Genomic DNA, 24075 nt, shown 5'->3' on the forward strand with positions numbered 1-24075 from the left:
CTCTCCAGCACTAGGCAGCCATCTTAAACGAGACCAAACTGGCCGCGAGGGAGCCATCGTCGTCACAGTATAGTAAGGCGTGGTTAAAAGATCGCAGATAAATCGAGCGTGGCTTTGTGTGTGCCAATTTGACCTTCTGACTGCAAAGGTAAGCCTATTTTATTGTGTTAGAATTATAGGCTACTACATTGTCAAAAAGAAATAGATTATGATATGCTACTTTGCTTACTTCTACTGGTAAGTCCAATGGTTTTGGATTCACTTGTTCAACTAGCCTATTTAATTTATGCACTATTGTGAGTTTAAAATCGAGGTGTCCACTCCACATAGCCTACATTAAGCCATGCAACGTATGTAGGCTACAGCTTCAGTTGGATAAACATGTTTAGGTGTTAGGTTGTGGATTTCAAGGAGCAAAGTTAAGCTTTACAGTAAAATTGAGCTATAATCAGCTACTAGCAGTTGGTCTTGCATCCTCATTGGACAGAAGTTGATCAACTCATAATGTGCTGATTGACAATCGCACAGTTACATTAAACAAGTTAGGTATCACTCAAGCTCAGGTTATAGGCTACTAAAAGAGCCTGTTACAGTTAGTCGGGATCAGAATCAAGACTCAGTTATCAAATCTATTTTATATTTAAAAATAAATAGTACATGTTTATTGCTTCAAATAAAAGTTAATGTTTCATGTCCGCAGCCAGAGATTAGTTTGCCTGTGCTGCTCCTCCTGCAAATAATAGAGTGGACTCAGACCTAAGGCCTGTCAGTAATCACACAACAGCACGTTTTAGTAATCCCTCACACTAATGTTAGATTGACTCATTAATGTGTTTTCTCTGGTTCATTGCTAATATTTTTATGAACTATTTCTCTTTTCCTTAAAGTCTTCTCAGAGGCTACACTGAAATGTATAGGCTACATCACAGCAGTTTGAAATGGACAGCAAAGTACTGTTGGCCTACAGGTGGCAGTCTCAACACAGGCAATCAAAGTAGGACTAGAGGTCAAACCAGAGACCACGTTAAAAAAACGTGTCTTACAATGATACAGGCAATATGTTTTGTATCTTTTCTACACTTGTATTCACATCGAGTTTAAAAAAAAAATCCTAGTAAGAGACATTTTATGCCCATGCTCATGTGTAGGCCTACTGGTGTACTAAAAACTGGTTTAAAGTCCAGCACTCAAATGTACATCCTGTTAATATTTCCTGTGTCGCACATATTAGATATGCAACATAGCACAACACCATTACCATAAAAGATACAGTTCAAATAAAGTATAAATGTACAATATAAAAATTAAAATGGCCACAAAAACAAAGGGGAGTGTGTGTGTGCAGGTTGTCTTAACAAATGTCAAGAATTTACTTTTACACACATATTATGGAAATCAGTCAGAACAAAAACAATCATATAATAATATCCATTTATGTAATTGGAAACATACGCATGCAACCTGCACTCATGCTGGCTTGATCAGAGTGTCTGTCACAGCCTTATGACTGTCTCCTTCCACTCAACTCTCGAAGTTCAAACATCACACAGGTCAAATCAAGTGTGACTCTAGTCCCAATTGATCGTAAAACTAAATGTATCTCATTCACATCCTGTATACTTTCTGACCCCCAGCAGTGTCAGCCTCTCCTTGTCATGCATCCATAAAGCATTCTTAAACACTTTAGCAGCCCTTTGTGTCTCGGCAGACTGGAGGTTAACACAAGCACTACTTGACAGAGAGAGCGAGAGGGGGGGTGGGGGGTAGGGGGGTCCAGGCAGTACATCTTTTCTCAGTGGAGGCAGTAGCTGAGAGCACAGCGGTGGGTGTCTGCTGCTGAGCTGTAGGTGAGGATCAGGAGGTGTTTGTTGCTACGGTTCACGAGCGGGGCCCCTTGACAGCCTCGTTTGATGTGGTTGGCCCCTGTCGGCGGCTGGCTCTTTGCGCTGGTGTGACAGTCATTGCCGGGTGAGTGACTGTCAATGCCTCGCCCAACAAAAGAGGAGAAGACAGGCATTCATGGGGCCTGATAATGGCCAGGCCGGGACAAGGCTGCCATTCTCGTACACTTTGATCATGAGGATTCTTTTGCACACCTTTGTAGGGGCTCCCTATTTGTTTAACAGATGGAGAGAGGGCTGCGTTTGATGGAGATACTTCTCTGTGAGATGTTTGTGTTGGTAAATGCCTTTGGCATGTGTTTGTGTGTGCATTTGAGACTTGTGTAGTGTGTGGTGTGTGTGTGTGTGTGTGTGAGAGTGTGTGTGCACTGTGCACCACTTACTTGGAATTAGTGACCTGTCACCATGTGGGGAAAACTGCTCCTTAAAGGGACAGTTCAGTATTTTTGAAGTGGGGTTGTATGGGGTACTTATAGGCATAGTTAGTGTGTTACCTTATGATGATGGCGATCAGTGCAGTAACTATAAGGAGTTTGGAGGAGACGTCGCTGTAGCAGAAGCCTTGTACTGTTGCAGATCGGGGGCCAGAAGAGAAACTTTTTTTCTCCATATAAATGCTTACCTAAAACCTAAATATCTGGTCAATTAAACATAATTTTTTCCCCACAGACTGCCGCTTATTTTTGTATCACTTCGCCAATCAGCTGCTCAGAGCTACTTCTGATTATTCAAGAGACACAAGAAAACCAAAATATTGGCTGTCTGACGGTCTAGAGAAAAGTTTTTCTTCCTGCCCCCTCTGCAACAGTACAAGGCTGACTACTGCTCCAGGATGTCTCCCCCAAACTCCTTATAGTGACTGCACTGGTTGCCATCTCCATAACGTAACACACTTAGTACCCCATACAACCCCACTTCAAAAAGACTGAACTATCCCTTTAAGGAAAATCTGTGACATCTGAGAAGTTATATAGAGCTGAATTTGAAACACTTTTCAAATGACACTTTTGGACCCAAGCTAAGATATTATTACAGTTTACTGTAAACTCCCAGAATACTGATACCATCAATAATTACGAAATATTGCTCAACCAACACACTTTATGGCCATTACTGTCCATTACAGATAGACAGACACCGGAATGATCCTTCAATCTTTATGCACAGGCCTTTACTGGACTGCTGTGACTCACAAAGGTCTTACCGAGTTTCCCAACACATGCATTTTAAGATGGATTCAATTAGTGAGTCACTTAAAATGTCTTAAGATGTGTCTCGCTGCTACGTACAGTGCATCTTAATAGAATAATTTGAAAGAATGATGAATGCTTCAGACAACAATCAGTCAAAGCCACGTATTAGGAGAGTGAAGAAATGCCGAGTCAGCAACGTTTGTTAACATGCTTTTTCCACCCTCGCCACTTACTCTATCCATGTCATCTGCTTTATGCATCTGATACATCAGATTAGCAGCGCACAGATGTTTAATCACCAAGTCAAGTCACTTTTTTTTTCGTCAAACACTTATCAGTTGGTTGGATCTCGGCTTGCTATCCTGTGAAGAACTGGGAAACTGGATCTCTCCTATACTCCTCACTGCATCAGATAGAAGACGACCCATTTATCATAATCCCAATGACAATAGACAATGGTCACAAAGCAGGATATGCAAAGGGCCATGTCCTCGGCCGGGCAGAGTTGGGGTGGTCTGGTCAGTTCCTTTAACCACGTCCTGATGTTTGTCAGCCAACCACAGCAGACAGCTCAAAGATATCAAGCACACCTGTGTTGGGTCTGACCCAGCAACTCAGGCAGTGTTGGACACGCTGAAAGGACAAATTGCATAATAGCCAAAATCACAAGTATTTACTTCCCATGAATAATATGTGTGAGATAAATTCCTTATGTGTGCATTGTAACTCCTTGCAGCTAAGCATCTACGATAAAGAGAAAGTAGATTGTTGTGTATCTGGGAACACTTTCATTTTTAAAAGGGAAACATAACACCTGTGTACCACTAAGTTACAAACAGGCAGAATTCCCGTACACGTTAAAGCCCTGGGTCATGGGTGAACAGCTAAGGCATGACTGCAAAAAGCAAGAGGGAGAAAGAGACAAGGTCTTAGCAGGCAGGCAAAACAATTAATAATGGGGAGCTATTACTGAGAGATTGTCAGTGCTAGGAGGGAGGTCGAGTTTCAGACCCTTTTGAAGACTTTGATGGTACAAAACAGGCCTCATTATAGAGATATTATCTCTATTCATACACTTACAGAGCCGCTTGGAATCCTGCTGGGAAAGATTAGGTTCCTCCACTTGAGAACATCCTCCTTGGGTGCCTGGCTCACAGAGTGGTGTTCTCAGCTCAGGGCACACCCACACAGCACGGCTCAACCAATGTCATCTCAACTCGACTCCAATATAACCCCTCTTTGGCGGGGAGGCATCAGGCATGTTGTTGTTGTTGTTGTTGATGGAAAGAGATCACTTTAAATTTCAGCAAGCAAGATGAAGGATCTTATAAGACATGCCAACGACAAGTCTTGAGGGATGGGATTGTTGCTGTGGAAGTTTTTCGATCTCAAGCATGCATGGTCCCCAAATCACAACATGATAACAACACCTTATTTTTCTGTACCGCAATGATCCAATTTTCGCTCATATATATTTATTTTGTGTTAAAAATATCAACAACTATTCGATGGATTAACATGAAATTTGGTACACACCCTTATGTTCCCCTTAACCTTATCAGATGTATTTCCTACAGTGCCATCATGTCTAATTTGACCAATACTTTTGGATTATGACCAAATACCTGAACAATCACCGACATTCCCATCAGCCTCAGCTGCAGTTCATGTCTAGTGCTAATTAGCAAATACGAATATTTTAAAAATCTAGGATCTTTTATGTGTCGATTTAGTTCAAATCACCACTGTTCCTAAGTACAGTCTCACAGAGAAGCAAAAGATTACTTGTGTCTGCTTCTGATCTATGAAATAGAAAGTTATGCAGAGACTTGCCCTGTCATAATTGTAAGCTGTAGATGAGCTAGCTTGAACTCAAGACATTTATTAAATCCTCAGTGCGTGTAACGACCTTGAAATCATGGAAATTGCTTCAGTTTTCAACGACAAAGATGCACGCTGTAAAACAGCAAGAGATTGCAAGTTAAGGCTTTTAACAAATAAATACATTATGTGTGTGTCTGCTCTGTCACTGATCTCAGAGCCCAAACATTTTCTTCCAAGGCACCACAAAGCAATCTGCTGCCACATCTGACATTCACATGAGGCCATAGCTTTGTTGTTGACCTCGGGGGGCACTCTGATTTTTGAGAGGTTACACAGTACATAGAATGATTGTATGATTTTAATTATGGAGAATTTCAGCAAAGGACGGACATGTGGAACATCCGGTGGTTCTCTCTCACTTTTTCGTTTTCTGTATTGTTTGTAGTGTGTCAGAGAATGAGTCTATATTGATAATTGAATCGACATATCTTTTTTTGTATTATTTATGGAGTGTGTTGGCTATAAAGCTGGAAGCATTGTCATAGTGAGCATGAGCAACAAAACAATCTGCCTCAATTATCAAAGGGAGAGGAATGGAGCCAAAGATTGCAATAAAAAAGGTAAACGCTCCGACAAGTTCTTAAGAACAATAACCTGACTGATTGGTTTACCAAGCTTTCTAAAGGCGCCCATGATGCAGCTTCATTTGTGTCTTAATTTTTGCATTCAAGTGACATATTTTCCCTGAAAAGCATTTCACACATTTGTCCATCATATAGCAAATGCAGCTGTTAGTTACCCCGGAATTCCACTGGCTGCGGGTGCGGTGTCCAACGGTTTTGCTCCGTGCGCTCACGTGCGGCAATACCCACCGGCTCCGTTTTCAAACCAGCACGGCCAGCTCCGCTGAACTGCTGGGGTCGCGAGAACGAGGAGTTCCCGTGGTAATAAAAGTGACGGGCGATCGCTCTTGATAATATGATTCTCCTATATGGTATTTACACAACAACGAACGCACGGAAGGTTATTGTTCCCATCCGAACGAGTAAAAGAACAGTGGACATGCTTGTATGTGTCACTGTTTTGAGAATGTCACCTGCAGTGAACACCGAGTGTCTTATTTTGAAAATTAACCGGAGGTTTTATTGTTTTGTCGGCGTCTGTGTTCCTGTCTATCTCGATGTGTTCTGTGCTAAATTGATGCGGTGAGCTCCGGCATCCGGCAGAAATAGAAGCAGTGCGTATTTCACCGGAGAGCTGGAGCAGCAGCGGAGCAGAGAGACGGCGCAGCGGCCGTGGTGGAAACTCACCCACTGACTGCTCTTATTTCTATTTTTGTTTCTGCCGTGCTGGAGCGGAGAAGGACCGGAGATGCAGCCGGTGGAAATCGGCCTTTAATTGTATTTTTGTTTCTGCCGTGCTGGAGCGGAGAAGGACCGGAGACGCAGCCGGTGGAATTCGGCCTTTACCCAAACACTTTTTGGAAGTTTTCTTAAAAAAACATTACATCATTATCACATTGCCGATAGAGTGAGAAAAAAAATAGATCAGTTACTGAACTGAGCCTGCAAATACTCAGTTGTCCTGAAAACTATCTACATGTTTTTCGTTTTTCTTTTTTTTTGAAAATGGGGAAACAACCTCATACAGCACTAACAAATAACACATTCCCATATTATTCTCTGTCCCGCTCGCTCCTCTGTGTCCCTTGTTCTGACTCCTGCCAACTCCAGTAATGGTGAAAGGCTCATGCTGGTGGTGACCAAATCCTATGGCGAGCAGATTTGTCAGTAGAAGAGAAACGACGAGTTAAGAACCAGAAAGTGGATAAAGCAAGAGCAACTTAACAGACAAGGCAGTGTGGTTTAATTGAGGGTGAAAGACTGTGATTTTTTTACTAAGGGCCCACATAGATATATGTTGAAAGCAGCTTTGATGAGGAGCCTGGCGGGCACCGGGGACCAGAACATACATGCAGGTAGACAGGAATGGCTTGGGGGAGTCGGCGGGCTTGAGCTGGGAGTTTGGAGTAGGAGGTGACTCTGTTTCTCATAAGGGGGGGAGCGTATTTTTTATGATGGTGTGGTTTAAATAGGGGCTAGGGGGACAGCAAGTCTCTGGAGGCAGTTAACAAGCTCAACCGTGTGAAGTGACTGTCACTTGTATGGGCAAATACTTCTCAAACACACTTCCATCACCAGACAAGCATGGCCTCAGGGTTCTACTCATAATTGGAACAGGGACTTTTTTATAAAGTAGGTAATTGTAATGGCTAACCGGACAGTCCCATTTGAGAACTTTTTATCTAGGTTTTAAAAAAAAATCTTTTTAACAACTTTTTAGCTTATGTCTGTGAGGTAAATACGCAGCTGGGACCGCTGAACAGCTAGTAATAAGTTTAGCTTAGCACATATAACATACATGTGTCTGTGTTACGAGAGGTTATACGCTAAGTTTTTCTTGGCCAGGACCATTAAACATGGGGTCATCCAAATGTTCCCTGGGCCCATTCCCAGGTTTATATGGCACCATATGAGATGTCGTATTATTGTCATATTTGATTTTGTGGATAATATACAGTCGTAAAGTTCTCATCTTAATACTATAGGCTAATGACTAGCTTATTTTTACTCTACATGTATAAGAGAGATATCAATCATATCATATTACTCATGGCAATATGGCAAATCAACTTGATTTTCTTTTTTCACCCTTATTCTCATTGCTGTCAATGCTGTATAAGAGCAAATTGTAAAGTAGAGATAAACTCGTTATCTAGACAATTTGCGTCAACTGGAATGGGGTTGAGTTTTAATACCATTAATGTGTAATTAGGTTCATTACACTGCTTGTAAAAAAACAGACAAGAGTGTGGGAAGTCGCAAAAAAAGGTGTTCCCTCATTTCCGTCTGGCTCACCCAAATGAAAACAGAAAAGATCAGAGAGGGTGTTTCATTGAAATATTAACACAGGTGATGGGAAAGTCTCTCAAACGTCATCTGGACAAACTCCGCCGACACTCCTGCAACCTGCTCTGTGTTTGCGACTGCTTGATGATTCAAACCAGCAGCCGTAAAAAAAAAAGAAAGGAAAAAAAATGCCTCCCTTAATTTGCCCCATGTGGCCAGTGAGAAGAAAAGAGAGCAAAGGTGTCAAAAAACGCTCTTCTAGTTGCTTCACTGAACAGTAATGGAGCTGACCGGGTTACAGAATTCGTAACCAAGGGGGGACAGTGGAGGTCATGTGGTAGGTTGTAAGCCTTTTCAGGTGTCTGTGACCAGAAAAGACACAAATAAAAAATACAAATGCTCAGGTGAAAAGCAAAAGACTTGTTTCTCACAGTTTAAACTTTTATGGGAAAGAGAATGCAAAGGGGACGGTGCTTGATGCAGGCTTTTCTCGTTTGTTTGAAATGGTTGTGAATGAGCGCGGTGGCCCCACCCCTCTCCTTTCAACCCCCTAGATGCCGGCCCTGCCCAGGATAAAATGCAGGGAAAGCTCAGCCGGTGCCTCCACAGAAGAGAGGACTGACTGACTGACTGACTGACTGCACACAGCGGAGCGGGAGGCCGATCCCTTACTGCTTCACTGCCCCGTGCTAGCTGACACACACTAGCAGACTGCCGCTCACTCTGACACATACAGCCACACTCTTCCTGCCTTTCTCTATTTCTCTTTCTCTTTCTCTCTCTCTCTCTCTCTCTTCTCTCTCTCTCTCTCTCTGTCGCGGACACACACCTCCCATACTCGCTCACTCCCTCTCTCTTTCTCGCAGTATCACACACTCACACATACACACGCATAGAGTCACTCACCAACCCTCATTCAACTCCCTCTCAGCCACGGGTCAGCAGCTCAGACAGGCACCTTGTTCCTATTCAGCTGGAAAGAGTAGAGCATCGCAAGGTGCACACACACATACTTAAATAGACACACACACACACAACACATAACAAACATATCCATATGCACACAGGCAAACACATAGTCATACATGCGCATCCTCATACACCCCAGGAATTTATCTGTGGTACGGATAAGAAGATCTCAGTCCAAGGAGGAGAACACAAGGAGCAACACTAAAGAGGAACTTTTAAAAGGGTAGAATTCGAAAAAGACTGCAACACTCCATGAAAGGATTGGAAAATAAAAATCGAGAGCAAGACTGAAGATGACAACTGAAGAAACTTTGAGGAGCTTGTTGCTGTAGGGAAGGCCTGCTGTCAGCCCCCAACGCGGGGATTGGTCATCTGTGACATCCAGAGGATCTGCTTGCGAGTTGCCATTTCCCTCCCTTCTCGCCTCAGGACACCCACCCTTGTGTCATCCCTCCGCTGGCACATCTCCCCGATCATCAGCATGCCTACAGCTTGCACCAGGTGCACGTTGGGAGTCTGACCCACCATGTGCAGATGGACGCCGTCCGTAGCCCATCTCTGTCCTGATCCTGCCTTTGGCATCACCACCACTGCTGCTGCAGCCTCCACCGGGCGACCTCTCCCCCTGCCCAGTGCAGCCTCCCTTTGCCTGGCATGCTTCACCCTGCTGCTGGTCACTGCTGGCACTGCCACGGGGGCCTGTCCTCCTGGGGTAAGGCATGAACCCCTTCAGGTGCTGGCAAGTGGCATCAACTGTTCATGGACGTTGGAGAGGCACACTCGCAGTTACAATCACCTTGAAGGCGACGTCCGACTACGGCGTCTTTACTCTGCCAACAAGTTCTTCCTCTGCATTGACAAAACAGGCAAGGTGGACGGGACCCGACGGAAGAACTACGCAGACAGTAAGTAGCTGGCACATGCCGGAAGGCATCTAAGTTACTGGTATCTCAAATGTATGTTAAGTAGAGTGTTACTGAGAGGACAGGGTGCCCCGTGACGTTCTCACATTTATTTTTATGGCTGGACTCTCTTATCTTGTTTGATTTTATAGCGGTTCATAGGGATATCCTGTGGTTCTGTCGTTGCTGAGCTCTTTGTGTTGTGTTTAGAGCACGAGAGACGTGTTGCTAGGTAAGAAGGGAATACCCTAGTGTGGATTTAGGCGGCTCACGGGACAGCCGGCACAAGAAAGCTGACTCGAGGATAGACATTGAGCATCAGTTGGCGATGCAAACTGAGCTTGGGAAAAAAAAGCTTCAGTTTCACTGGGGATTAACTTGTCAAAACTGTGATGAAAGTCCATCAATTGTAAGTAGCAGGTGTACACGGACACAAACTCCTTCGACAAATGCAACCACAGATGCATGATTATTGTTCACAGTTTTCTTAGTAATGAGACTGCACTTTGAAGTCTAATGTATTCTGCCATTTAAAGTAGTGAGCTGGCCTCATGCAACCTTTTATTGGATTTCTTTTCTGACTAATTTACTGTCTGCCATTCCAGTACTGCTCACAGCTGTAAACCTCTCTTTTACGGTGGTAGTCTCTCCTTGCACATCATGTCTCTTAACACCTGCACAGACTGGACAACACTTCAAAACATGATCACTGCATTCAGCATGCAACAATGCAGTTTATAATAGACCCACATAGGTTGTTGTTCTGTTGGAAAGCCCATAGCCAGTACCTAATTCATGGTTCAGGGATACCTGAGAAGAGTGTATTCATACAGCAACCATGTCTCTTCAGCTTGTCCATCAATGGGTGTCTTTCAGATGCTTGACCAGGTCAGATGAGCCGACTCTATGGCCATGATCTGACCTCCTTCTCCATTAGTCACCGGCTGACTGACTGGATGGCCCTTAGAGACGTTTATGCCTTCAACGGTAATATTTATGTATTTGGTCGTTAATGCCTTTTTTTATACAAGTGGGTGAGTCAGAGTTTTTCCATTCAGCTACTGGGGGCACGGAGCAGCTGCTGCGTCCACCTAATAGACCAGCCAGTATGTTGCCACTGTTTCAATAAGCTCTAAACTGAAGACTGGATGACATTTGTTAACCTGTTGGGATTAGTCACCTGGCAGAATCTGTTAAAACCACACACACACTGGTAGAAATTCAAGTTGAGGTGAATTATTACTGTGTTAAATGTGAAGCTGTGGACTTATTCACGCTGGGACCTTATTCTCTCATATTAGCTGAAATGCATGTCAGCTGCCACAGTAAAGTATTACCCCCAAACTTTTCTTGAATGTGACACTTTGAGAGGTCATGCTGGAAGAGTGGAAGCAATACAATGTTGGCAACATGAGGGAGTTGGAATTGAAGCAAGTGTTCAGTCTTTGGAAAGTAGCAAACTTTATGCCCGAGGATTGTGAAACTCATGCTTTTTCTTGCCATAGTTGTGTCATAAATGCTTAGGTGGTTGTAGTAGCTCTCCATGAAAAAGAGCAGTCCCCTTAAATGTAATGTCCTCATTCACTTTAGCCATCATCCTCTCATTTCCTTTGGTGGAAAGAACGATCCTTTCTGTGCTCACACAGAGTGAGGGCGTGTACCTGCACCCCGAGCTCAGTAAAGCAGCCAAACCAGTGGTCATGTAGACCTTGTGGTCAGTCTGTGGCCTCGCCTCACAATGGGCCAGATCTGGTTTGAGGCTGTTTTGAGGTCTCGCTCTGTTGTGTCTGCACGAGGCTATACCATTACTGCCCACCACATAAGGAGGCTTTCAATCAGACTCAAAGCCTCCCGAGCCACACAATTTCTTGATACTGATACCGTGGCCATGCTATAGATCCGATTGGCAGGACGGACAGGAAGTTGTACATATTTAATGACAAGGGCGGTGACAATGATACTTACAGTGCAACGCTGGGTAAGAGGACACGATTCTTTTAAGGATTTTATCAATACTTTTGAAACATCATTTTTCTGTCTGATGTAAAACCAAGAGAAAGCATCGAGTGTCAATGCAGACCTGCGACTGAATGCTTTAAGTGTTTGGAACAACACATACATACCCACACAGACACAGGCAGACATACAGAAGGTTGGAGACACAGTACTGTTTTGGCCGAAATTGCGATTTAGAAATGTTTTCAATGTTTTGTGAAAGATAGTCCTGCCTGATTAAGCACAACTCAACCTACGCTAGCTGAACTTAGGGCTTTCCCGAGGCTCCATGCAGTCTTCACAAACCCTGCCCAGCAGCCGGGGCCGACCCCTCCTCTGTCCTCTGTGTCGCCCTTACACTCTTGTCGACACAGCTATATTACCCCGACAGCTCTGCCTGCTACACCCAGGCTACGGCCCTCACCCCCCCCCCCCCCCCCCCCCCCCCGCTCAGTTTTTCCAGACCCAACTCCCTCTCAGGTGCAAAAACAGTTGGAATTAGTCAACAGGCTCTCTGCTAATTGAGGTTGGAAAATATTGTATCAATCCCAGTGGAGCAGTGGCATGGAACAGCTGAGGGAAGAGGGCGAAATACTGACTTAGAAAAGGGATGGAGGGTTGAAAGGATGAGAGAGCTGCAGGACAAGTTTAAAGGGAGATATAGAAAAGTGCAAAATACGCATGATAAATAAATGCATTTTCTTGCCTATCAGTCTTGAGTTTAGCTTATGAGGAATAAGTATGACATGCAAATATAGTATGCAGAAGTCATAACCCAGAATGCCATACCATGGATAATAGATTAAAAAAGCCTTAGCGATGCAATTTAAAACGTTCATCAGCAGCAGACAGGGCAGGCCTAATGTGTATCTGTTCCATCTACTAATGTGAAAAATTCTTTGAAAAATGCCATGGCCTTGTGAGCACATGTGGGACTTTACACTATTTATCACTCAAACACAAACACACAAATACAAAAAAGTTTCAGGTATTGGCTCCTGAAGAATCAAGCAAGTTATTAGCTCACATGGCCTCATTTGGTTATCAAACCAGAGAGATATGAATCCGACAAGATAATTGACTCAACTGTTATCTGAGCTAGAGCTTGTGAAACCACACACTCTAAATATAGATCCACCTATAATAACAAAGCACGTGATCATAGAAGTCTCTAAAAATAACTTGTTGAAATAGCCAAAGGAGCAGACAAAGTACCGTACTTTGAGGCCCTGAAAGGGAGGGCCCCGCCATGTTTTTCTTTTGACCTATGGCAAAGCAGAAAAGGATTTAGGGAAAAACACACCCTAGTGTTTACAAAAGCTCCTGAGGCAGGTACACATCATATCCTGTCCTGGGTCATCGGTCATAACTTGCTAATTAGACAGTGCTATAGCACAACAGCTGTGGGCACACCCATCAACCGTTTCATAATCAATAACAAAACAATTCATAAAGTTTGAAGTGCAGTAGTTCTGAATACAGAGTAGAGTAATTGGGGGAAAATGCTCCCTCTACAGATGCCAAAGTCAAATTTAATTTCAAAGTCAAATAACTAATTTAAATGTTATGGCTTCAAGAGCTTTCTCTTCATTCCCCTCTTTCTGTGTCGTTTAAGTAATTCTTACCTTTTTGGCATGCATATAGGCTATATCTTTTTTTTTCATGCTTTTTTAAAATTGTGTTTATTAAACCCATTTTGAGGGATGGGCTGTCAAAGTGTGTTATGTGTGGCTAAATGCATCAAACATTTGTGCAGCATCCAGGTAGTGACAGCCCATTCACCCTTAGGAAATAAGGTCACCTCACCACCCCGCTATAATCGCAGAAGTCACCGTGGACAGACTCCATTCGGCCTCTGCAGCCGTACAACTCTCAACAGCCAGGGTTTGTTGTGTTTACCAAATTTCCCCTCGGTGTGCAACATCTTGCTGTTTGATGTGAGAGTTTTCCTAGTTCATGAGTGTATTTGACTTGGATGGGACCCATGGGAAGAAAATCTTCCACCCTACTGAAATATGTGGTGAAAATTATTCAAACTTGTTTTAGACAGGGGAAACTGTCACCAGCCAAGGAGAGACTGACTTGAATTTGAAAATGGGAAAAGACAGGACGAGTGTTGCAGACCCATGACTTAATCCACCTTAATGGCCTGACCAGTTGGACAGCATTGGCAGTGAGAATAAAAAACAGCAATAGCAAAATGAAGTTCAAAATGTCATAGTAAATTAACCTATAACTTTAAAGTGGCATACATTGTGTCTTATTATCAAAATAATAATAATAATAAAAATGCAACAAATATTGTGAAAACGATGTGACAATGTGAAAGGGGTCGCTTGTCATGATGCCCCTCGAGATTCAGCTGGGTGTTTGGCTGTCGGGGCGCAACTTAACTGATTTTGTAAACGTCTATTTCCGCAGGCAGGCAGGATTTATCAGATACTGCTGAACCTATATAGTCGGTATGACTAAGGTTATTGAGCATTCTGTATTTTGGGGGCGTAATTAAAAAGCATTTTGATCAATGTTAACAGTAATAATATACAGCAAAGTACTCTCAAGCTCTTGTCAGTACTCACAATTGTAATCCTCTAATACAGAACACACTTGAGGATACTTTTTTAAATTAATCATCTTAACGAATCTCTGTTTCCAAATGGAAATCATTTTTTAAACTTAAGTCAGACCACGCAAAAACGCCACCATTCCCCATCATCAATTCAAGAGTTATTTAGGCTTCAATTTAAGAACAATCGCTTACACATGGCAAAGCAACGGACATTACAAAATGTCTGTTCAGCGCTGTCTGCCATTTTAAAGGTGTAAGAAAGTTTACATTCTCACCATGACTCACCATTCATCAAAGCTCAGATGGGGACGTGTGACTGGATCCACAGCACTGGGGCTGGAGGGGTAAAGAGGAAAGCACCTGGCCGAAGGAAGTGCTTTGGTGTTTTGAATCGGGAGAATAATACATGTTAATGAGGCTAGGAGAAAGACTGGGCGTGCTCTGCTCAGTATTGAGGTGGAAATTAAAGGCTAGAGGAGTGCTAGAGCGTTTCCCGTCGCTCATTAGGCATTATGTAAGGTTTCCTCTGGGTTGTCTAAACTGAGAGGGGATTTGTGGACATTCTGGATGCCAACAGGAGGGTGAAATCCCACGAATCATGCATTTATTATCCCTTCCAATAAGGACAGTGCATGGCCTCGACCTGTGGGAGACAAATGAAAATCGACCCTTTGCCAGCTGGTATGAAGATGCAGAGAGCTAAATAAAACATCATGTTGAACATGCATGTTAAATATCTCTTCCAGACGCACACACACTCACACACTATATAACTGTCCTGGGAACATTGCAGGACAATATGTGGCAGTGTCACCCTAATTAGCAGAACATCCCAGGGTTTGATATCATGAATGGTCTCTACAAATGTAGCAATTAGTTGCTAACAACCTTTAGCAGACTGGCTTTGGCTCCTCTGTGGGATTTACTGGGTTCACCAGCAGGTTTATAGAGTCTGACTCTGGCTTCTGCATCCTTTCTAGCATCACACAAGTCTGGACATACCCGGATAGAACACAAAATAAAATACCACATTGTAACTAACTTGGTCCAAAGCCATTGATACATTTTTTTAAACAGATGGTCGTCAAACCTACTTAAAAGTGAAGAATGAAGCTGAACATAAGGTTCAAGTGTAGCAATTTCAAGATTTTTGAAACAAAATTTTTTGTGAGCCATCAGAAAATGATTAGTGTAATAGAGCAAGGCGGAGGTTTGACTCTTTAAGTATTCTTCGGGCCAGAAAAAATAACCAACCATTGCTCCTATTTTTCATCTTTTTGACTCTTCCAATGATTTAGGTGCTTTCTACATCGTTGTAATGAGCCTCAATAGGTTGTTTTCAGATACGTCATAATGATGACGCAGGATGACGCGCGAATTTCAAGTGGAGGGCAGGAAGTAAAAATTCCACGCTCATAACAATTGGAGATGGAGGACACGGAGTATGTTAAACACTTAGACAAACCTGCCCGCAGCAAGTATCGTGACAAAATCGCAGCACATATTGGTTATGATCCATATCAATTGAAAAGGGGGAATTTTTCTCGTGATTTATCTTATTTGTCCGCCGTTGAGCCCATGGACGTCACAAACTGCCTCGTCCTTCAGCCCTCCTACTACACAGCAAATGAAAGCATAGACGAGTCTGGAGGCTTTCAACTACTTCGTATGTGGATGGGTCCATGACCTCGGCACCAAGAGGCATTAAATAAATGTCGACTTCTTTCTGTCCGGGTGAGTAAATGTGGTTTCTTTATTTTGTTTTTTAAAATAACATTAGCCTACTGTTAATCCGAATCCACCGTTTAGCTAGCTAGCAACATGGACTCACGTCAGTAGCTACTACTAGGCTTGCTAGCATTACCATTCATGCCCTGATTAGCGATTAGAGACAGAGGTCCGGAGAAACCCCATTGAAAACTTGGGTTGTAGCTAGAGCAGATGGAGAGGTTGTTACAGCACACTGTAACTGTATGGCTGGGTAAGTAATAACATAAATATCACAACCCAACCAAGGCATGTTTAACACAACACTTTAGCTCAAACAAAATAATTATTGGTATAATATGCATGTTATATCAATTACTAGCTAATCCAATCAACGTTTATGGCACTGTCAGGGTATTACTTAGGCAAAGAAAAGGTTTAGGACAACACAGGTGTGAAAATCTACAATTTGCGCATTATGCCTCATACACTGGATAAGGCTGGCTTTGAGGTATGTTTAAGATTGCCATTTTGTATATCAGTTACTAATTATTATTGTACAATTTTCTTTTTCTATTCCTATTTTTATTCATTACAGGTATGGATGCAAATATGAGGCAAATGCCAGAAAGCAGTATGGACTGCATAGTCTGCACCACCAGAGCTTCTCCTGTAACCCTAACCCTGAATCCTGACTGGCCGTACATGGGAGCGTCACCAGATGGATGTGTCACATGTACCCGTCATGGAACTGAGATCTGTGAGATAAAAGTAAGTTATTTGTTGTGGTTTTATATTATGTCTACAAATATCATCCTCACAATAATATTTTATATTATTACTTTGTCATTTCTTCACCGCACGTGTACGTAATTATACAGTCTGTTTTGAATATTGTATTGAAAATCTTATAAATAAATCATAAATAGAGAAAAGGTTAGTTATTTGTTCAGTATTGTGCTACAGTAGAGTAGGTAGGTATAGGGATTTTGACATCTGATCATGGGGATCCTCCCCTCAGAAATGTTGAACTGCAAACGCTTATTTACACTAGAATGTGACTTTTTTTTCATTGTGAACTTTTAGGGCCCAAACAGCAAAGACGAGGAGGCCAATCTAAGCCTGTGTGCTGGGGACCAGGGCTTCTGTCTCGTCAACGATGGGGGAACTGTGACGCTGGACAAGAGCCATGCCTACTTCTATCAAGTACAGGCTCAGCTCCACATCGTCGACGTTGACTACTGCCACCTCTTAGTAGAGAATTGTGCGTGACCAGAGTACACCTGTGGTCTGTCCTGCATTACAACGCCTTCATATTCACTGACCACATTTTTCCCTCCTGTGCATCCTGTTTACTGGGAGTTTATTTAAAATTAAATCATGCATTTCCTTATACTCATGGGTTGTTTCCCTCTGTCACTTCCACCATTACTGTATCTATGGGGGGGAAAGTTTATATGCAAAGGTATTACATCAGAGATATGTATGGCTTCTTTACACAATAGAATGAACAGATGAATGGACAAGTATATATAAAAAGGTTTATTACATTAGATATGTATGGCTGTTTTACACTTAAGAATACAATAGAAAAACAGATGAGCAAGTGTGTGGCTGGCTGACAGGATTGACTAGATATGGTTCAGTGGTTGTCAACTGGTTGTCCCTTTTGAGGGATGAGGGGAAGACAGCCCTAGGAGATATTTACTCTAGTGGGACAACAGTCATAAAGATTTGATAATGCACAGCAAATTATACCAATCTTATCAATCTACTTTAGCTGATCACCTCCTTTTACTGACATGTTTGCAATGGGCATTGCCCTGCTCTGCAGAATTTGATATTTTCTTTTCACTTATCCTATGACCCTTTCTACATGAATACGCACATTAGCAAATGTTCTTAGGGCTACAAGTGATGTATGGCTCACATAGTTGAAACACTTGCATCAAAACTAAGAAATGTAAACAGTCCAGTGCTTTAATTCTGAGGTCGCTCAGCTCCGCTGATGCTTGGTTCATAGCATCTTCTATCTTGTCAAGATCGTCCATGCTCAGGTCTGTCTGCATTCTGCATCTACATAGAATATTTGGCAAAGGAGATAAGGTTAAAAGAGAGTTTACTTTACTTCGGTCAGTTTAAAGCTCCCATATTATACACTTTTCGGTACTATTATACACCATATTATATGGTCTTAGTGGTCCCTAATACGTTTTTCTTTAATTGTTTGCTGAAAAAAACTTTCAGATAATTTATTGTACTATGCTGATGTTCAGCTAATCTCACAATGGCCTATTATTTAAAAAGAGCTGCAGCTCCCCTCGTAAATATACAATCTTTGAGCTGCCCCCGCCCCCTGTCCAGAAGCGAAGCCAGATACGCCTCGCCCTCTGTCTGTCAGGGCCGTGGACCAATAAGAAATAGGGGTGTGGGCTGCACAGTGGAAGCTTCTGGCTTTCCAGTTTGTGAGGTCAGAAAAGGGGAAAATTCTGACTGGAGTATATTGGGGGGGAGGGGTGGGGGTTTCAGAAAGGGGGAGAGTGAGAACAGGAGAGATTGTTATTTTTTTAAATATTTTGGCAGTCTCTAGGCACACCGTGGACCCATGGATATGTTGGAACACATTTAAAAAGTGCATTTAGCATAATATGTGACCTTTAACATTTATTTATATGATGTAAGAATGCAAAGTAAAAAAAAAAATAGATATATATACGTATACACATACAACATAAAGACAAGTTATCAACCACACCACTGAGTATATACAATACAGTTTTAGAGTTTGCAGTTCTACTTCAACTGTATCCAGAAGTTGGTCAAAATCATGTCTGAACAAAACACATTTGTTTCATCTATAAACAGTACATCATTTAGTACCTTGGAGATCATTTAGAACACCAAATAGAATAAATAACAGGTTAGTTCTAAACAAAATAAGTACCACTGAAGTAAATATGCGTTAAAATGCCTAATCTAGAATTGCCAACATGGGCATTTACATTTTATTTACCTTTCAAGTGTTCAGGTTCTGGGTTCCCCGTCACACCAAGGTCCAGCAATGCAGCTGTGTTGGTGCAGGCAGCTGCATCTACATAGTATATTTGGCAAAGGGGATAAGGTTGAGAGAAATAATTTAAACAAGTGTAATACCACTAATGAAGTAAAAAATTTGAAGTGTCAAAATAATTATTGTAGCAATATCAACATAGGCATTAAAATTGTATTTACCTTTCAAGCGCTCTGGTTCTGGTAGCTCATCTATGTTGGTGCAGGTAGCTTCAGCTTCACTGGACTGCCTTCTTTCCTCTCTTTTAAGAGGTGCCTCAGTCACTTGTTTACCTTTGTCATAGCCAAGATTGACTGTAGGACTCTACATCATTGACAGCACTCGGGCAGCCTGAATGAAACACATATCAAAATAGTAGCTTGTAAATCCATACAGTGAGACTTACAGATAAAACACCCAAATAAATCGCAGAGGGTTAGCTGACCAGCAACATTTGCCTAGCGTGCTTGTACTAACGGTATTGTATCAAGTGTAATCGATACTTTATAAACACCTCCTGTAGCTATCTCCGGCATAAAAAGAAGACAAACCATACAGAACAGGGTGGGTGATGACGATAACACATGAAGCTTCAAGCTAACGTTAGCTAGCTTATGGTAAATCGAAGACACTACTCTGTAGCATGTAGCTATTAACTAACATCTTAACATTATATCACAGATCTAGCTAGTTGGCTTTATTCCCTGTGATATCCCATGTTCTGTCTATTTGACGGTTAAAGCTATGTAACTTACCTTTAACAAAGCGATCACTGCAAACACGACAGACTCCTCTCCACGGGACTTCAGGTGAAGGTTTTTAATCCATGCCTGGCAGCGCTTCTTCGTTAGATGTCTTGTATTACCCCCTTTATGGTTCACAACTTTGGTTTTCTCTCTGTTTGAACGGTTTGAACGGTTTGAAAAACCGTACACCGAGCAAAACATAGGCATTGTCACCGCTCCCTTGCATTGGATCAGGACTTCCTGCCCTCCACGTGAAAAATTCGAATGGTGTGACGTCATCTGAAAACAACCTATTAATCACAGTATGCAATATTGAACGTGGTCACAGCCAGGCAGTGAGTTTTTAAAATGGAGGTGTAGAGTTTGGCCTTTTCCTCAATGAGAACAAATTAGCTGTGTCATTACTGCGTATGCTTTTTGTGTAACGCGTAAAACAAGCATTAATTAGATCAGTTGGGAACAGATGGACAGCAAGTCATACTCATGAAGCAGCACATGTTTGAAATCATTCGCCGGAGGAAATTTCTCACCAAGGACCAGTCGCCCCACGCATCTCGGACCCTGTAAACACACACACACACACACACACACACACACACACACACACACACACACACACACACACACACACACACACACACACACACACACACACACACACACACACACACACACACACTGACGTCATCAGCCCAGGGAGACAGGTCTTGCCTCTGCCTTAGACCAAGGCAGATTAATGGTTTTGTTTCGACCCTTCCAATAAAGCCTCTCACCTCCCTGCTTGAACTGAGCCAGGCATCATGTCTTGGAAGGTGTTTAACCACTGGCCCATGAATAAAGAACCTTAAAGAGAACCCCCGCTGTAGAGAGGGGGGGAAAAAAGAAACAACTTGGCATCCCTAAATATGTATTTAGAGGCTGCAGAGGTTTAAAGGTGTTCAAATTTAACCTAAAATCACATGGAGCCTGGGACTAGGGAGCAATAATTCCAGTAATGTAATGCACCTGTTGCCCTAAAGACAGATATCCCTCCCTGTTCGATTTGGTACAGATCATAAAGGAAGCAATAACACATACTCAAATCAGGCGCCAAAAGTGCAAAAGCACGTTCAGGTAAATCTGGGGCTCCCCACCCTTTTTTCCTTTTTAGCCACAGGAGCACATGGGAGCTCCATGGATGTTCAATAGACTTTAATCTCTCTCTCTCTCTCTCTCTCTCTCTCTCTCTCTCTCTCTCTCTCTCTCTCTCTCTCTCTCTCTCTCTCTCTCTCTCTCTCTCTCTCTATCTCTCTCTCTCTCCTTCAGCCACAAACTAGGCCCACACAAACAGTTACCACAACCTGACCATCAATCTGTGGCTAAATATTGACTTGCTGTCAGGCAATCAAGTCATAAAAGTAGTTTAGTTTACCGTCTAGTTTACAGCTCTATGCGTAACACACTGGAAATCTGTGTACTCATGGCACCTCCATGCATAAATGGTGCTGCCTCACATAAAGAATCACAATTGGATAATGACCTATTTACTATCATTAACTGATCACAATGACCAATATCAGGAGGATTCTATAGGGCACAGGAATGTCTGTGCCAAAATCTGCTGCCAATCAGTCTTGTAGATGTTGAGGAAAAAGGGAAAACTTTGACCTGCTAGGGGCACTAGATGAAAAGTCACGAAATCAGCAAGTTTAGGACTTGTCAGTGTCAATTTAAAATGTGAAGTATTTAGGATGTATCCTCTGGGGACCATAGATGTCTGTAATGACAATCCATCCAATAGCTTTTGGCCATGTTCCAATCTGAACTAAAGTGGTGAACTGACCGTGCCGCTAGCCTGTCAATTTTGTATTTATTTTTTTGTATTTCACCATTAACATGAATCCGACTCTGCAAGTTCTTTGAATTTCAATCTTAAAGCCCCATTGTGAGTTAAGTATCTCTGCATAATATGCCGTGCACATTCTGGTACATGGGTCACAAACACAGAAATGCAGACCACATGGACTGACAACTGGGTGGGAACAGAGCACACCAATCTCAAAATGGACCTTGAAATGGAAAATTCAGATGTAAAAATCACATGAGAGTTATACAGTGGGTTGGTTGGTCTTGGATTTAGTAATTCATGAAAGCAATTTAAAAAAGCAATCATCTGTGAGATATTGTTCAATTAACTTTTCAACCTCTCTAAGCTAAAGCTGTTGTGCCTTGAAGACTGAAGCAGAGAAATCCCTGTCTGGACTGAATAACAGTGTAGCAAATGCGTTTCCTGAAACTAGAAGGAGGATAATTAATGCAAATGTGGAAGGCTAAAAACGGCGACTCCGTTGCAGGTCTGTGCATACCAACAGGTTGAGGCCATGCAGGGTCTTCTCTGAACTTCATTACAGACAGCACATCAGCCCAAACCTGCTTTTTATCTCTAAGGCCATTTCGCTAAACGAACACGAGCAGGATGTGAGTATCGTGTCAGGCCTCTTTGAATGTGTGTGTACATTCAGAAATGCATGTGCCTGTGTTTATACTTGTGCCATTGTGGGAGCATGAAGTGGACCCTAAACTGAAAAAGATGTGCGTTTCCTTTCCCTAATGGCTAATACGAACCAGACCTTACCTTGCACTCGATTCGGTCGCATGCATGTGTGTCGGTTTGCACGCACGCTGGCATGTGCAGGCTTTTGTGCACGCGGGTGTTTTCCCCGTCTGGAAGGCCATGCTCCTCATTAGAACACAGAGGATGGCACAAAGCGTTGCAGTGATAGAAGTGACGAGGGACAGTACAGTCAACACCATACATGGGGCCTCTCCTGTATATGATCTTTGTCTGATCACAGCTTCCTTCTCGCTGAACGGCTTCAACAAATTTCATCATGCTGCACGAAAATTTCTGTTTTCTGAGATTCAAATGCGCGTGCAACACCAGGTTTTCACCACATCTTTGAACAGGTAGAAGCTGCCTTAGTGTGAACATTCTGCCTCTCTCCCAATTTCTCTTCCTATATAGTACAGTCAGTGTATATATATATATATATACATACAGTACATACAGGTGCAACTGAAAAATTAGAATATCAATTTAATATGTAATTTAATTTAATTCAAAAAGTGTAACTTTCTTATATTCTAGATTAACAAATTAAGTGAAATGAATGTACAATAAACATACTAGAAGGTTGACATTTCTGTATTTTTTCCATTGGTTTTATGTAATATTCTAATATTAAGAATAAGAGATACTGGATTATTTATTCCATGCACTGTTGGCCATAATCATCATCGTCATGAAGAAAGGCCTGAGATATTTCATTGTGTGTAATGTATCTAGAATACATGAAAGTTTCACTTTTCAAATGGACTTTTCCACGATGTTCAACGTTTTTTAGATGCACCTGTATACACACTCACACCAACACACACGCACACACACACAGATCTTTCACTATCATCCTCTTGTTTCTTCCTTTTTATCCGTCTGCCCTTTTCTACCTATCACCATCTTTCTCTCTCTCCTGCTGTCTCCATTCCCCCCTCTCCTCCCCTGCAGTGGATAGGATTGGGGTCAGGGCCCTTTGGCCAGCGGAGCATGTGACAGCTCTGACAGGGCCCTGATTTCACTCTTGTGCCTTCTGTCACCTCCCTGTATGCCCGTCTCATTTTAATAATGTAAATATGGGGCAGGCTCAGGCCAGGGAGAATATTCTGTGTCCATGGTGCTCGCTCACTGGAACCTCCCTGCACACCTGAGCCACACATGCACACACTCAACTAAGTCAGACTTGGTGGGATTCCAGACTGCTGTGGAATACAAAACTACCAGAAGAAAAAGAAAGAAATCCAGTTCTAATAATTGCAATATAATATGTTAAGTTGCACAATACCTTAAAGCAGTTCGGATGGATTTGAGTTTGAGCATTTCAGCACAATCATAATATCCCGCCTTCCTCCAATGCAGCCCCACCCCCTCATTCCTATCCCCGTTTTTTTTGTTTTGTTTTTGAAGAAACTTAATTTAGGCTACACAAGCAGACTTACTTGCTTAATACTGTCTCCGTGCACAAAGTGAGTTATATTGTGGCTGAAGAAACTGGTGGCTGTAGTAGGCTACCGGTACCGCGCTGATCTGCTTGTATCACTGGTTTCACTTCAGATATGTCGGCCAGAACACCACTTATGCTTATAATGAGACTAGGAGAGGAGGAGTAGGGTTTTATCCGCTCTTTATTTTCCTTCTTTCACAGGCACAGCCGCATATAGATCGCGGAAAAAGAACAAAGGTTTAAACTCCGCTCGTGAGGAGACGTTTGAACAGCT

General features: G+C 42.5%; 1 protein-coding gene across 1 annotated transcript in view; it reads left to right on the forward strand.

Annotated features, from left to right (window-relative positions):
* Positions 1–9322: 9322 nt before the first annotated feature.
* The window catches only part of fgf22 (fibroblast growth factor 22), a gene marked incomplete at both ends in the record, with an annotated part of 30457 nt that continues 15704 nt past the window's right edge, over positions 9323–24075 (forward strand). The window contains one exon of the mRNA XM_080033240.1: positions 9323–9701. Within this exon, the coding sequence (XP_079889366.1) occupies positions 9323–9701 (379 nt within the window). The remainder of the gene's footprint in view (positions 9702–24075) is intronic.

Source organism: Ammodytes marinus (assembly GCF_949987685.1).
Source record: "Ammodytes marinus genome assembly, chromosome: 8".
Taxonomy (NCBI): domain Eukaryota; kingdom Metazoa; phylum Chordata; class Actinopteri; order Uranoscopiformes; family Ammodytidae; genus Ammodytes; species Ammodytes marinus.